The sequence below is a fragment of the Aotus nancymaae genome, unplaced genomic scaffold, assembly GCF_030222135.1.
Source record: "Aotus nancymaae isolate 86718 unplaced genomic scaffold, 86718_ANA_hifiasm-v0.15.2.pri h1tg000028l, whole genome shotgun sequence".
Classification (NCBI taxonomy): Eukaryota; Metazoa; Chordata; class Mammalia; order Primates; family Aotidae; genus Aotus; species Aotus nancymaae.
This window is the reverse complement of record NW_026988441.1, coordinates 31,000,134-31,016,535: the sequence shown is the minus strand read 5'-3', so window position 1 is coordinate 31,016,535 and position 16,402 is coordinate 31,000,134. Positions and strand designations below refer to the sequence as shown.

General features: G+C 49.9%; 1 protein-coding gene and 1 pseudogene across 6 annotated transcripts in view; both read right to left on the bottom strand.

Annotated features, from left to right (window-relative positions):
- Window positions 1-12,441: 12,441 nt before the first annotated feature.
- On the bottom strand, window positions 12,442-15,567 carry LOC110569551 (uncharacterized; annotated as a pseudogene).
- Window positions 12,442-16,402, bottom strand: part of ADGRL1 (adhesion G protein-coupled receptor L1) — a 58,463-nt gene continuing 54,502 nt past the window's right edge. For all 6 annotated transcript variants that reach the window (XM_021675251.2, XM_012457811.3, XM_012457808.3 and 3 more), the window contains one exon: window positions 12,442-16,319. In XM_021675251.2, the coding sequence (XP_021530926.1) occupies window positions 15,577-16,319 (743 nt within the window). In that variant the 3' untranslated portion in view covers window positions 12,442-15,576. The remainder of the gene's footprint in view (window positions 16,320-16,402) is intronic.

Sequence of the window (16,402 nt, the reverse complement as noted above, 5' to 3'; positions counted from 1 at the left end):
GTTCCATTAATTCACTTATATTCCTCTCTAAGTTGTCAATTCTCGTTACCATTTCGTCAAACCTTTTTTCAAGGTTCTTAGTTTCTTTACATTGGACTAGAACACGTTATTTTAGCTCACTAAAGTTCCTTATTATCCACTTTCTGAAGCCTAAATCTGTTATTGGAATGCACTCGTTCTCCATCAGGCCTTGTTCTCTTGTTGATGAGGAACTGTGATCGCCTGTAGAAGGAGAGGCATTCTGATCTTGGGTATTCTCAGCCTTTTTACGCTGGTTTCTTCCCATCATTGTAAGTTCATCCACCTGTCATCTTTGTAATTGCCTACTTTCAAATCACGTCTCTGAGTGGACGTCCAACTTGTTGATTCCCAGCGCCGAAATCTGAGCAACCCACTGCGCCGGCCAAAACAGCGGTGTTAAGATTCGTGGTGCTTTTTTGCCCGGGAATCTCCGGTCTGGCTTCCCTCTTGAGTCCCTTCTTCAATCAGGTAAATGGGCGACTCTGCCTTCTCGGAGCTCCAAACGTTGATCAAAAGGGGACCCAGTCCCGTTTACTCTGCATCAAGAACCGCCGTGCCTGGGCACTGGCAAAACCGTGATGCCGGCCACAAGAGTCGCCCTGGTGACCCATGGGGCTCCTCTGCTGGGAATCTTCCAGTCCGTGGGTAACAAAAATTTGTCTGAAAGTGTGGCGTCCTCTCGGTCTGTGCGCTTTCTCTGGGAGCTACAATCCCGAGCTGCTAATGGTCAGCCATCTTGGATCTCTCTCTCTGATAGTGCACACTTGTACTCTGCTGCCGGTGAAGCTGAGGCAGGAGGATCACTTGAGCCCAGGATATTTAGCCACTGCACTCCAGCCTGCATGTCAGAGTGAGACCCTGTCTCTAAAAATTAAATTAAAAAAAAAAAATTCAGGGGGCCGGATGCAGTGGCTCACACCTGTAATCTCAGCACTTTGGGAGGCCGAGGCGGGTGGATCACAAGGTCAGGAGATCGAGGCCACCCTGGCCAATGTGGTGAAACCCCATCTCTACTAAAAATACAAAAAAAAATTAGCTAGGGGTGGTGGTGCGTGCCTGTAGTTCCAGCTACTTGGGAGGCTGAGGCAGGAGAATTGCTTGAAACCAGAAAACGGAAGTTTCAGTGACCCGGGATCACGCCACTGCATTCCAGCCTGGTGATAGAGCGAGACTGTCTCCAAAAAAAAAAAATAGTTTAGTTGTCTTGATAGCCACCGTTGGGTACTCCTAAGCCCCTGTGACAAGTGGCTACTGTATTACTGGACAGCGGAGTTGTCCAGTAATGATCAAAACACTTGATCAGATCACTTCTCAGGATGAAAACGTTGTCTTCCTAACTCTTTGTGCTTTGTCTCCTGTTAACCACCCAGCTCCAACTTCAGTCCAGCCTAAGTAACCCTCTTGTTGTTAAAAATCCAACAAGCCTCCAGGTGTGGAGGTTCACACGTGTAATCCCAGCACTTTGGAAGGCCAAGGTGGGCAAGGCAGGTGGATCACAAAGTCAGATGTTGGAGACCAGTCTGGCCAACATGGTGAAACCTCGTCTCTACTAAAAAAAAAAAAAAAAAAAAAATTAGCTGGGCATGGTGGCATGTGCCTGTAATCCCAGCTACTCAGGAGGCTGGGGCAGGAGAATCGCTTGAACCTGGGAGGCAGGGGTTGCAGTGAGCCAAGATTGCCCCACTGCACTCCAGCTGAGGGACAGAGCAAGTCTCTGTCTCAAAAAAAAAAAAAAAAAAAAAAAATCCAACAAGCCACTCCCAGCACAAAGCTTCTGCCCAGAACATCTTCTCCTGGGCTCTTGGCATGGCTTATGCCTTCTTGTCATTCAAGTCTCGGTTCAGATGTCCTCTCCCCAGAGAGGCCTTTCTAAGGTGCTCTGGACAGTGTTCACACTCATAGGCCGTAAGCCTGAATAGCTCTGACCCAAGCCACTAGCATTTCTTCCCCAGACACCTCTGTGGGTTCACTAGGACTCACTCACTATGCTAGGCATATGTTTTCCTTTTCCTTTTCTTTTTAAAGAATCAAGTTCCTGTGGGATTTTTTGTTTTTGTTTTTGTTTTGAGGTAGAGTTTCGCTCTTATTGGCACAGGCAGTAGTGCAATGGTGCGATCTCGGCTCACCGCAACCTCTCCCTCCCAGGTTCAAGCAATTCTCCTGCCTACTACTCAAGCTACTCTCTCGAGTAGCTGGGATTACAGGCATGTGCCACCACTCCTGGCTAATTTGGTGTTTACTAGTAGAGATGGGGTTTCTCCATGTTGGTCAGGCTAGTCTCGAACTCCTGCCCTCAGGTGATGGGCCCCCTTAGCCTCCCAAAGTGCTGGAATCACAGGCACGCGCCACCACGTCCGGCCCTTTTTTTTTTTTTTTAAAAATAGAGCTCTGTTACCCAGGCTGGAGTGCAAGTGGTGGCATGATTGTGGCTCACTGTAACCTCCCACCTCAGCCTCCTGAGTAGCTGGGACTACCAGTGCATGCCCCCATGCCTGACTAATTAGTTTTACTTTGTGTGTGTGTGTGTGTGTGTGTATGAGGGAGTCTTGCTCTGTCACCCAGGCTGGAGTGCAGTGCTTCGATCTTGGCTCACTGCAACCTCCTGCTCCTGGCTTCAGGTGATTCTCCCATCTCAGCCTCCCAAGTAGCTGGGACTACAGGCACATGCTACCTTGCCCAACTAATTTTTGCATTTTTAGTAAACATGGATTTTGCCATGTTGGCCAGGCTGGTCTCAAACTCTTGACCTCAGGTGATCTGCTCACCTCGGTCTCCCAAAGTACTGGGATTACAGGTGTGAGCCACTGTGTCTGGCCTGTTTTACTTTTAAAATGTTTTGTAGAGACAGGGTCTTGCTGTTGCCCAGGCTGGTCTTGAACTCCTGGCCTCAATCAGTCCTCCTGTTTTGGCCTTAAGTGCTGAGATTACAGTGCCTAGCCTATTTTTTTTGGTATCTTCATTTCACATTAAGTTAAAAAAAGTTTTTTTTAAGTTGTTAAAAAAAACTGAAAGTTTTTAAAATTCCTTTGGAATTATTTGGCTTCAAGGAAACTCACATTTATGATTCACTTGATTTCTTGGCAATCATTGCATACTTGGGGATATTTGTGATTTGAGAAAATCTAATTTCCAAATGTAATTCGATTGCTTATGAATACTAAATTTAATGATTAATGCAGTTGTCATGATGTTACATTTTCAAGGTGCTTAATTAAACATTTATTCATTCCAACTTTGTAGTTTTCTCTTGGCATTGTGGAACTTTTTTCCCTTTATTCCTGTCCCTGACCTTTTCCTAGCCCCTGAGAAGCTCATGAGCCACAAGCATTATTTCCATGGTGCTAATGAAGAAAGTGGCCCTGTCTGTGATGCATTCTCTATACAGCTGGCTGAATGATCTTCACTTGTAAAGCAGATCATGTCATTACTCTGCTTAAAACCTTCAAAGGCTTATCCTACTTAGAATGAAACCTAAGATCTTTCCTATGGCTTAGGAGGCCCTTGGTGGTAGCCTCAGCTGACCTCTCGGGCCTCGTCTACCATTCTTCAAGCCCTGCTGGCTTTATTTCCCTTCTTTCAACACACCAGCTTATTCCTGCGGCAGGGCTTTGCACTGGCCATTCCCTCTGCCTGGAATGTGCTTCCTCCAGATAATTGCATGGCTGTCTCACTCTCTTCACTTGTAGTTCAGCTCAAATGTCCTCTGAAAGAAGCCTTCCCAAAGTACCCTATTTAAAGTAGCCCTTTCTTGGCCGGGTGCGGTGGCTCATGCCTGTAACCCCAGCACTTTGGGAGGCCGAGGCGGACATATCACCTGAGTGTGAACCCGGGAGGCAGAGGCTGCAGAGTTCGAGATCAGCCTGACCAATATGGCAAAACCCTGTCTCTACTAAAAATATAAAAATTAGCCAGGTGTGGTGGCATGCGCCTGTAGTCCCAGCTACTTGGGAGGCTGATGCTTGAACCCAGGAAGTGGAGGTTGCATTAAGCTGAGATGATGCCATTGTACTCCAGCCTGGGCAACAAGAGTGAAACTCCATCTCAAAATAATAAATAAATAAATAAATAAAGTAGCCCTTTCTTAATCACATCACCCAGTTTTATGATCTTAGTAACACATCAGAATTTGTACTTATTTTTGGGTGTGCATGGTGGCTCACACCTGTAATCCCAGCACTTTGAGAGGCCAAAGTGGCCTGTTACTTGAGGTCAGGATTTCCAGACTAGCCTGGCCAACATTGCAAAACCCCATCTCTACTAAAAAAAAATATACATGGCCAGGCAGAGTGGCTCATGCCTATAATCCCAGCACTTTGGGAGGCTTAGGCAGGCAGATCACGAGGTCAGGTGTTCAAGACCAGCCTGGCCAATATGGTGATACCCTGTCTCTACTAAAAATAGAAAACTTAGCTGGGCATGCTGGCGTGCACCTGTAATCCCAGCTACTCAGGAGGCTAAGGCAGGAGAATCGCTTGAACCTGGGATGCGGAGGTTGCAGTGAGCTGAGATTGTGCCATTGCACCACCGCATTCCAGCCTAGGCAACAGAGCAAGACTCCGTCTCAAAAAATATATATATGTACAAAAAAAATTATCTGGTCATGGTGGCATATGCCTGTGGTCCTAGCTGCTCAGGAGCCTGAGGTGGGAGGATTGCTTGAGCCCAGTAAGCAGAGGTTACAGTGAGCCAAGATCACACCACTGCACTCCAGCCTCAGCAACAGAGTGAGACCCTGTCTAAAAATTAAAAAACAAAAAACAAAACAAAAAAAACCTGTTAGTAGCACATAGTAATAAGCAGATATATCTTCCTTCTTCTTGAGGTGCACACACACTCGAAAAAGTAAAAGAAGTGCTATAGCAAAATACGCTTTACCCGTTACCCAGCTTAAGAGCTGAAACATAGAGATGCAACTGAAGGATCTTCTACCCCTATATCAAACCCATTCCTCTCCCTTTTTCCTCAAATGTAACTGCAATCTTGAATTTGATGTTCATAGTCTTCTGTGCATATAGGCGTGTATCTTTAAACGATATATAGTATTGTTTGTCACGTTCTATACTTTTATATAAATGGTGTCTGCGCAATTTAGAGTTAACCTAGCAGGTCTGAGACTACTAGTCTTAGGAAGGCCTGTTTGCAAGATTGACCCTTGGCTGATATCTAGGAACTTGGATTTTAGGAGGGTTCCTGCGGTTCCCCAAATGATGAGTGCCTAAACTATTCCCACCAACAATGTGGTTCATGTTGAATATCTGCTGTCCTTCTGGAGTCTAGCACTTTGGTGCATGACCTCCCCCTAGTACAACCCTGATCACTGAGTAATGAGCTTCCCTGGTAGACCGCATATCCCTGGTGCTGTCGTCGTTGGAGGTAGGAATCGATTGAGTCCCGTGTAACTCCACTGGGAGAGGACTCTTAGAAGCTTGTCCTGGTTTCCTCCGGACTTTAGCTCATGCACCTTTTCCCTTTGCTGATTGTGCCTTGTGTCTCTTCACTATAATAAATCACAGCCATGCCTACACCTCCAAGGTAAATCCTATGAATCCTCCTAGTGAGTCACTGAACCTCAGGGTGGTCTTGGGGACCTCTGATAACAGGACCATACTGGGTGTATCCTGACAGAGCTGGCACTAGGGTGGCACTAGGTCCTGCCTTCTGAAACTTGCTTTTTTCTTTTTTTTTTTTGAAACAGAGTCTCTGTCACCCAGGCTGGAGTGCAGTGGCATGATCTCGGCTCACTGCCACCTCTACCTCACAGGTTCAAGCAATTCTCATGCCTTGGCTCCTGAGTAGCTGAGATTACAGGCGCGTACCACTATGCCCAGCTCGTTTTTGTACTTCAGTGGAGACGGGATTTCACCATGTTGTCCAGGCTGGTCTCCAACTCCTGTGCTCAGCTGCTTTGCCCGCCTTGGCTGCCCAAAGTGCCAGGATTACAGGTGTGAGCCACCACGCCTGGCCGAAACTTGCTTTTTTCATCCAGTGTAATGCTTTCGAGATTTATGTGGAAGCATGTATAACTCTAATTCACTTATTTTCACTGCTATACAGCTGTGCTGATAAGGTAGCCACTAGCCACATGTGGTTATTTAGATTAAAATTAGACAAAATGAAAAACCCATTTCCCCAGACACACTAGTCACATTTCACATGTTCGGCAGGAGCCTGTGGCTAGTGGCCACTGTGGTGTATAGAGAACATAGACAGGGAACATTTCCATGAGAACAGAAAGTTTTGTTGGACAGTGTTTACTTACGGATTCACTTGGTTGAAATTTAGGGTGTTTTCAGTGCTGCAGTATGCGTTGGTATCTTTGTCTCTCCTTGAGCACACATAGGAGTTACTCTGGGATGTATACCAAGGAGTTGAAGTGCTGGACTGTGGCTTGTGGAAATAATCACCTTTACCAGATGCTGCCAATCTGTTTTTCAAAATGATGTTACCAGTTCTCACTCTCACCATTAGTGTTCTGTGGCTCAATGTGCTTATCTTTTATTTTTATTTTTGAGGCAGTTTTGCTTTTGCTGCCCAGGTTAGAGTTCAATGGCACGATCTCGGCTCACTGCCACCTCCCAGTTCAAGCGATTCTCTTGCCTCAGCCTTCTGAGTAGCTGGGATTACAGGTGTGTGCTACCACATCTGGTTAATTTTTGTATTTTTAGTAGAGATGGGGTTTCACCATGTTGTCCAGGCTGGTCTCAAACTCTAGATCTCAGGTGATTCGTCCACCTCGGCCTCCCAAAGTGCTGGGATTACAGGCGTGAGCCACCGAGGCCGGCCACAGTGTCCTTATCGATACTTGCTATTGTCAGACTTTAAAATGTTTGTCCTTCTGATGGGTGGGAATTAGTGAGTTCTAATTGCATTACCCTGATTACTAGTGAGGTTGAGCTATTTTCACATGTTTATCGGCCAGTTGCCTTCTGTGCCACTTCTGCTGGATTGTCTTTGGCTTATGGACTGCAGGTGTTCTCACATCTGAGGCTTGTCTTTTCTTTTTATTCTTTTTATTTGTTTGTTTTTTGAGACAGAGTTTCACTCTTGTCACCCAATCTGGAGTGGTACTATCTCTCCACCTCCCGGATTCAAGTGATTCTCCTGCCTCAGCCTCCCAAGTAGCTAGGATTACAGGTTCCCACCACCATGCCTAGCTAATTTTTGTATTTTTAGTAGAGACAGGGTTTTACCATGTTGGCCAGGCTGATCTCAAACGCCTGACCTCAGGTGATCTTCCTCCCTCAGCCTCCCAAAGTGCTAGGATTACAGGCATGAGCCACTGCGCCTGGCTGTCTTTTAATTTTTATAATGTTTTAATGTTCAGAGTTTCTAGAAATTATTTTTATTTTAGGCTGGGTGCAGTGGCTCATGCCTGTAATCCCAGAACTTTGGAAGGCCAAAGCGGGAGAATGGCTTGAGCCCAGTAGTTCAAGACCAGCCTGGGCAACAAAGTGAGACCCTGTCAGCTGAGCATGGTGACGTATGCCTGTAGTTCCAGCTGCTGAGGGGGCTGAGGCTGGAGGATTGCTTCAGCCCAGGAGATTGAGGCTGTAGTAAGCTATGATTGCACCACTGCACTCTAGCCTGGGCAACAGAGCAAGACTGTATCTCAAAAAGAAAAGAAAAAAGAGAAAGTAAAAAATTATTTAAAAAAAAAATGTCATCAGAAGTATCTATTTATTTATAGTTTGCGGTGGTTTTTCGTGTGTGTGTGTGCCTTGCTTAAGAAATCCTACCCTGAGGTCAATAAGATATCCTACTGGGTTTTCTTCTGGAAATTTTACTTTTCATATTTAGCTTTAAAAAATCTACCTGAAATTCATTTTTATTTATTTTTTGGCCAGGCGCAGTGGCTCACGCCTGTAATCCCAGCCCTTTGGGAGGCTGAGGTGTGTGGATCACGAGGTCAGGAGTTCAAGACCAGCCTGACCAACATGGTGAAACCCCGTCTCTACTAAAAATACAAAAATTAGCCAGGCATGATGGTGGGTACCTGTAATCCCAGCTACTCAGGAGGCTGAGGCAGGAGAATTTCTTGAACCCAGAAGGTGGAGATTGTAGTGAGCCAAGATTACACCACTGCATTCCAGCCTGGGTGACAGAGCATCCGTCTCAAAAAAACAAAAAATACGTGTCTTCTGAGAATTACATGAGAGAAAATGTGGGAAAGAGCTTTGAAATGATACATCTCAGCATAAATGTATTGTCCCTGGCCACATGCAGATGAATGGGTGCCACTAGCAACCACCTGAGGGTTAGAGGTTGTCAGGCACAGCGGGTTTATTTTTAGTTTTGAGACAGTGTCTCTACTCTGTTGCCAAGGCTGGAGTGCAGTGGCACGATCTCGGTTCACTGCAACCTCTGCCTCCCAGGTTCAAGTGATTCTCTTGCTTCAGGCTTCCAAGTAGCTGGGACTACAGGCACCCACCACAACACCTGGCTAATTTTTTTTTTTTTTAATAGGTAAGGGGTTTCACTGTGTTGGCCAGGCTGGTCTTGAACTCTTGACCTCAAGTGATCCGCCCACCTTGGCCTCCAAAATGTTGGGATTACAGGTATGAGCCACTGCACCTGGCCAGGCACAGCTGGTTTAGATTGTATGTAGTGAAGGGGAGAGTAAAAGACACAGAAGCACTGGTCATATTTGACTCTCATTGTATGTGGGATTAGATTTCAAATTAGAGCATTAGGTCAAATCACATATAGTTAAACTTATCTACTTTTTTTTTTTTGAGATGGAGTGTTGCTGTCAGCTAGGCTGGAGTGCAGTGATGTGATCTTGGCTTACTGCAACCTCTCCCTCCTGGGTTTCAAGTGATTATCCTGCCTCAGCCTCCAGAATAACTGGGATTATAGGCATGTGCCATCATGTCTGGCTAATTTTTGTTTTGGTGGAGTTTTGCCGTGTTGGGCAGGCTGGTCTTGAACTCCTGGCCTCAAGTGATCCGCCCACCTCAGCCTCCCAAAGGACTGGGATTACAGGAGTGAGCCACCGTGTCTGGGTAAAATTGTGTACTCTTAAAAGTCCCCACGCTTGCCTATAGAGCATCTCTCAGAAAATCTATTAGATTCATTTCATCCTCCAGTGTGAGAACAGATTGCCTCTTCATCATTTGGGCACCAGATGAAATACTGATCTTAGGTTTTGAGGCCAAACTGAATTAAAATCTTAGCATCACACAGTGAGCAACGTGTGGAAACTGAACCAGCTGAGGGAATGGCAGATTTACAGTTTACATCATTCATTTTTTTTTTTTTTTGAGACGGAGTCTTGCTCTGTTGCCAGGCTGGAATGCAGTGGCATGAATGCAGTGGCACCATCTTGGCTCACCACAACCTCTGCCTCCTGGGTCCAAGAGATTCCCCTGCCTCACCCTCCCGAGCAGCTGGAACTACAAGCGTGTGCCACCATGCCCAGCTAGTTTTTTGTATTTTAGTAGAGATGGGGTTTCACCATATTGGCCAGGATGGTCTCGATCTCCTGACCTTGTAATCCACCCATTGGGGCCTCCCAAAGTGTTGGGATTACAGGCATGAGCCACTGTGCCTGGCCTCTTTTTTTTTTTTAATATATTTTATTTATTTTAAAATTTTTATTCTAGATGGAGATTAAATATATTTCTTTGTCCTCATTGAAGAGCTTCCATCACTCATCACTCTCATCTCATGCTCGCTTTGGGTCTTATGCTGAATTCAGCCTCATTCATTTTTTTTTTGAGACGGAGTTTCACTCTTGTTACCCAGGCTGGAGTGCAATGGCGCAATCTCGGCTCACCGCAACCTCCGCCTCCTGGGTTCAAGCAATTCTCCTGCCTCAGCCTCCTGAGTAGCTAGGACTACAGGCATGCACCGCCATGCCCAGCTAATTTTTGTATTTTTAGTAGAGACAGGGTTTCACCATGTTGACAGGATAGTCTTGATCTCTTGACCTCATCATGATCCACCCGCCTTGGCCTCCCAAAGTGCTGGGATTATAGGCGTGAGCCAATGCACAGCCCATTCATTCTTTAACAGATACTTACAGATCGCCTGTGTGCCAGATGCTGTAGGCCTAGACCAAGAACCCTTGTTTTTCAAGGTCTTACGTTATAGCTAAGAGGCAGATGATAAACAAATAAGTAAAACATAATTGCTAGAGATTAGTAGTACTATGAAGATAGAGCAAGGAACAGGTTAGGAAGTTCTGGAGTGGCTTGGGAAGGCCTTCTGGGAAGTAGGATTTCATTTTCATAAACTCTGCAGGAGAAGTCAACTCTGTAGATATGGGGAAGGGGGAGGGAGCCCAAGCCAGCAGAGAGAACAGCCGGTGCAAAGCCCCCGAGGCAGGCAAGAGGGTGCCTGCCTGTGTGAGCCCAGTGAGTGGAAGGAAGGTGGGGAGGAAGCTGGGGAGTGAGGTTGGAGGGCCTGTAGGCCATTGTGTTGACCTCGGCCTGTGCTTTGGGTGAGCCAGAGCATTGAAGAGTTTTGAGCTAAGGAGGATGGTACGTGTTTCCGAAGATCACTGTGGTTTCTGTGTTGAGAAAAGCCTGAAGAGGGACAGGGAGCTATAATGTTTAGGGACTGTTGCAGTGGCCCTGGTGAGACAGGTGAGAACTGATTAATTCTGGATATTTAGAAGGTAGAGCCACCATTGCATTCACTGTCAGATTAGAGGTGGGGGATCAAACAAGATGAGTTCAAGGGAAGCTCCAAGGTCTGTAGCTTGAGTCAAGGGATGGATGGACTCACTTTTAGTTGAGGTCAGGAAGCCCCAAAGCCTCATGTGGGAAGAACTACGGTGGTGGCAGTGGTAGAGATGGGGGTAGGGGAGGCCAGGGTCTCAGTTTAGGACAGGTTAAGTTTGAGATTCTACCAGATACCAGGGAGAGCTATGGGGTAGGTAGGTGAATATATGTATATCTGGAGTTCAGGTAGGAGTTCAGGCTGGAGATCTATGTTCGGGGGTCATCAGTGTATAGGTAGCATTTCAAACCATGAGGTGGGATGAGACCTTCCAGGGAGGGAGAGCAGGTAAGGAAAAGGTCTAAGGACTGAGCCTCTGGGTTTCCATCATTAGGAGGTTAGATGAGAAGGAGCTAGTCATGAAGACTGGGAGGGAGTGGCTGTGGGAGTGTGTGGAGACTCAGGAGTGTGATATCCTAGAGCCGGTGTCTAAGTCAGAGGGGCCCAGAGTTATTCCTCTCTCTGAGCATGGGCAGTTCATTGGTGAACGGAGAATGTGAAATACACATGATACAGTTTCACTGTGTCAGGTTTGAAAGCGCTCCACACCAGTAGTGTGTGGAGTCTAGGAATGACAATTGTAATGAGACATCACAGTGTAAAATTCCTGACCTCTGCTCTAGTACAGCCTGGGGACAGACATCTGGGCCAAGAAGGGCTTCTCTGAGACACAGCATGGGACAGTGGCCTGGCCAGAGAGACTTGGGCATACATCTAAGGGCTATAAGCCTCAGTTTCCCCATCTGTAAAATGGAGCTCTAATTGCCATCTTTACCTGGGAGCATTTTGTAAGGATTCAGAGAAACTGCACATGAAATGCTCCACCAGGCCCAGGAACTTACCAATGTCTTATAAACGTTAATGATTCTGCATTACCAGGCCTCGGCCAGGGGTTCTGAATGCTGAAGTGCAGCCCAGGGCCCATGGGGACACCCCAGTGCAGATCTACTCAACCATTTCTTTCTTTTTTGAGACAGAATCTCGCTTTGTAGCCCAGGCTGGAGTGCAGTGGTGCAATCTCAGCCTACTGCAACCTCCGCCTCCCGGGTTCAAGTGATTCTCCTGCCTCAGCCTCCCAAGTAGCTGGGACCACACAGGTGCTTACCACCATGCCCAGCTAATTTTGTGTCTTTTTAGTAGAGATGAGGTTTCACCATGTTGATCAGGCTGTTCTCAAACTCTTGGCCTCAAGTGATCCACCCACTTCGGCCTTCCAAAGTGCTGGGATTAAAGGCCTGAGCCACCTTGCCTGGCTATTCACACCTTTCTTTTCTTTCTTTTCTTTTCTTTTTTTTTTTTTTTAAAAAGAGACGGGGTCTTCCTTTGTTTACCCCTGAAAAAAAAAAAAAAAACAGGGTCGCGCTATGTCACCCAGGCTGGAGTGCAGTGGCTATTCACAGGTGTGATCCCACTGCTGATCAGCACGAGAGTTTTGACCTGCTCTGTTTCCAACCTGGGCTGGTTTACCCCTCCTTAGGCAACCTGGTGGGCCCCCGCTCCCAGGAGGGACCATATATTGATGCCGAACTTAGTGCGGACACCCAATTGGCATAGTGCACTGCAGCCCAGAACTCCTGGACTCAAGCGGTCCTCCAGCCTTAGCCTCCTGAGTAGCTGGGACTACAGGCACGCACCACCGCGCCCAGCTACTCACCCATTTCTTACTCCCCTGCTCAAGAACTCACACCACTCTTGTCATTCCAAGAAATCTTAATTTCTTTATTGTTTGACTTTTTGACTCAACAATTTTTTTTAAACTTTTTGTTTTTTTCTGAAATGTTCTTGTTGTTATGAGCCTTTTGTTTTGTTCTCGTTAAATGCACTCGACCCAAAATTGGTTTGGCATATCGAAAAGGAGACCAAGGAGGGAGGGGCTGGGGGCATGGGAGGCAGGAGGAGGCCCGAATGGACAGAAAGTTGAGGATGAGAGAAGAGGAACATAGAGACAGCAAGAAAGACATGGCGAAAGAGAGATGGGGAAGGAGAGGTGGAGACAGAGAAGGCAAGGGAAAGCCAAAAGAAACGAAAATCCAGAGGAAAAGAATTGACAAGATTTAGGAGCAAATGAGTTCAGGAACCCAAGGGAGTAGGAGAGGAAACCAAGACCCTTCTCTGTACCGTCCCAGCTGGGGTGGGGGCGTCAAGGCACCAGGTCTGGTTAGGTGGGGGGGGACACCTGGGCTCTGGGGGCGGCTTTGCACTGGACTGCAATGGTGGCCAGCCCCAGCAGGGGGCCCTGCCACATAGCTCTGAGGCCTAGCAGCCACCGGGCGAGGCTGGCTGGAACTGGACCTGCTATATACCCTCTCCCTTTGATTGTCCAAGTCTGGAGAGATACAAGCAGGGCTGGGCAGGGAGGAAGCGGGCCTCCCTTTGCATCCCAGCCCCCACGTAACTCTCCGGGCCCTCGTCCTGTTATCAGGGGCAGCCACAGGCTGTAGCTGGGCTGCTGCCCAAGCCGGGCCAGCTCCTCACCTGCCCATGCCTCCTGCTCACTCTTCAGAGACATCTGACCGCATGTCTCTGACCGCCCCTCCACACAACAGAGCTCCCTGCCTACTGCAGTCCAAGAAGGGCCACGAACTGTCCCCTGCCCTCCTCGGAGTCATCTGGCAGGACTGTCCCCGGCCTCACTTCTCCTCCCCATCTAGACTTCACCCATGGTCTTGTGGTGTAATGGGTTAGGCCTTTCTACCAGAAAACACCAGAGATGGAACCCAACCTCACCTCTTCCCCATACCTGTTCCCTTACACGGGACAAACCACCATCTTTGGTCTGACCCCTTCTCCCCTAATTGATGGGGACAAGCCAGCCCCAGCTCCCCAGGAGAAGGGAGGGGCTTTCTAGCAGCAAAAAGGGTCCCTCCAGCCACCTACCTGTCCCTTTCCCCCAGTTCCTTCCTAGAGCCCCTCCCCCTTAACCCAACAAAGTTCATGGCAGCAGCAGGCTGAGACCCGAAGATGTTTGAAAACTCATGGCACTTGTGAGAAAAGAGGGAGGGGCAAAAGAGACAGGAGAGGTCAGAGCAGAGGTGGAGGGGCCACCCCTGGGGAAATGGCAATGCAGGGGCTGGGCTAGGGTGGCCTCGGGGCTACGCTACCCCTAGAGTTGAGGGGAGGGGACTAGGGAGGTTGGGTTGACACGCTGGAGAGAAGGGGGCTGCAAGAGGAGACATCCCAAGCCTGGAGGTTCCAGGCCTGGGATTTGGGGTCAAGCCCCCCAGAACATGGGTATCCTGACTCCAGCCCTGGCTTCGTCTCCCCTGTGGGAGGGTAGAGGGTAGGGAAGGTGATCTCTCACCTTTGCCTCTCCCCCTCCGACAGAAGACCACTGTGCTGCTCCTAGCACCCTCCTCAGCCATACCCATGCCCTCCACGACCCCAGTTTCTCTCAATTTTCCTTCCACCATCAACCTCTCTAGGTGGGAAGTCAGCCCTGTCTTCCCCGGCTAGAGTCCCCAAAACAATACACAAGAAGCAGGAACTCAAAGGGACAGCGCAGCCATCTTGGCAAAGCATCTTTGGGTGTGAGGGGGTCTCCCCGGGGCCAGTGGGGAGGGGAGGGGGAGACAGGCCTCTGGTCCTGGGGCAGGCAGTGAGGTACACGCCCCAGGAGGGCTGATGATGCCAGGCAGGCGGAGCAGGAAAGGAGGGGACAGAAACGGGTGCCAGGAAGGAAATGGGTTCTTTGTTTTGCTGTTGCATCTAGATTTTGTTTTCTGTCTCTGGATTGTAAAAAGCTGCTCTGGCGGCCCGCCCGCCCAGGCGGGGACTGGGGATGCACGTACGCGGAGAAGTCCTGGCTGCCAGGCCAGCAACGCCACTCTGCTCCGGAGAAAGCCCAGGCTGGCCCGGGCTGCAGGCTCCCGGTGGCTTCAAGTGATGAGATTTTTTTTCTTTTCTTTTTTTGTCTTTTTTTTTTCTTTTCCATTTCGTTGAAATATTTACAGCAATGGGAGAGGAGGAGGAGAGAGGAAGGGATAAGAGGGCCCCCTAGGGAAAGATCCAAGCCCAGGACCCACTCCCCAGGGAAATCCAGACCCAAAATCTGCTTCCCAGATAGCCAAGCCCACAGGACTGGGAACTGCCCAAATATGGCCACCCCTGTGGGCTGGGGGCCCTGCAGGGAGTTGTGCTTCATCAGGAGTCACCCCAAGGGAGGGGGTCATTGGGTGCACTGGGAGGCGGAGGGGGCAGGCTTGCTTGGGGGCAGGGACCAAGAGCAAGGGGAAAGGAGCTTCAGAGAAAGTTCGACCTTTAAACCACCGCCCAGTCCCCCTGCCTGCGGCCTTTTCCCAGTCTCCAGGGAGCAGGCAATTGTAGCCCAAGGAGGAACATGTCCATGCGTCCTGCCTCACTGCTCCCTCTGGGTGCAGCCAGCAGCATTTCTGACTGTGGAGAGGGGCAGCTGACAGGTGCCATCCAGTGGGGGCCTTTGGCAACCTCAGAAGCTGCCCTCCCTGCCCAGGGAAACTAAAGCCCTCATTTCCCTTCAGGCAGTGGCAAGGGTGGGAGAGGGGAGAGTCTGAAAGTGGGCTGCACCCTTCCAAGTTCTCCCTCCTCACTCCCCTGGGACCTCTGGGCTCCTCCTCACTACACTTCCCCCAAATAGAGCTGGTGCATGTGGCTGGTGGGAAACCCTGTCTGTGAACCCTGGCACCTCAGGCCCCTAGGTCAGAGTCCCTTGAGGGTACTGTAGGGCCCATGGCCAAGGGGCATCAGGAGAGAGTGGCCCACCAGCCACTGCCTCCATCTGTCTCCCTCTCCCACCAGAGCCTTGCCCAGGGTTCCCTCCCTGGCCTGGGCCACCAGCCCCTGGTCCATGAGGTCCCCTCAGAGACTGGTGACCAGCTGCATCTGCCCGTCCCCATCGGGCCCTGGCCCCTCAAGGCCTGGGGCTGCCAGGTAGCCCTCATGGCTAGGCCGCCGCACCTGGTAGTAGCCCTGCAGGGGATTCCGGGCCACCAGGGCTGGCGGGCGTGAGGTGTAGTAGATTTCAGGGGGGCCGGGAGGTGCGGGAGGGGGTGGGGGCAGGGCCTCACTGGGCCCCTCGGGGCTGCTGTCCGGGTAGGAGGGTGAGTCCCGTAGGTTGGCCCCGCTGGCATAGAGGGAGTCCCGGCCCGGAGGGGAGGAGAGGGGCCGGCTGGTAGCGCCGTCCTCGGCCGTGCAGCTCTCTGACTCGTCCAGATCACTCTGGTACAGCACCGACTGGGCCCGGGGCAGCAGCAGAGGCTCCTCCAGGGCCTTATAGAGAAGTTCAATCTCTGCCCGGTCAGCACCCCCGGGCCCACCTGCCTCTTCCTCGCCCCCGCCCCCTGGTACAGGTGGCACAGGGGGCTCAGGTGGTGGAGGGCCCTTGGCCACACTGCTGCTCCCCCGCAGGTTGTTGTGCACCAGCTCTGAGATGATCATCTTCTCGAAGGCCGCGGCATCGGCCAGGTTCCGGCCTCGGGGCGGCTCGGGGCCCCCATCCCCGGGAGGGAAATCCCCGCTTCGCAAGGAGTAACTGTTGTTGAAGTTGCCATTCAGGGGCAGGGTGTCCATGCCACAGGCTTCCCGGCCTCCCAAGGGGTGCTCTGCAGGGCAGAAAGGGGCTGGTCAGGTGGGAGAGGGGCCCTGGCTGCACTGGGGGGCCGTGAGGGGATGTGGTCCGTGGGGA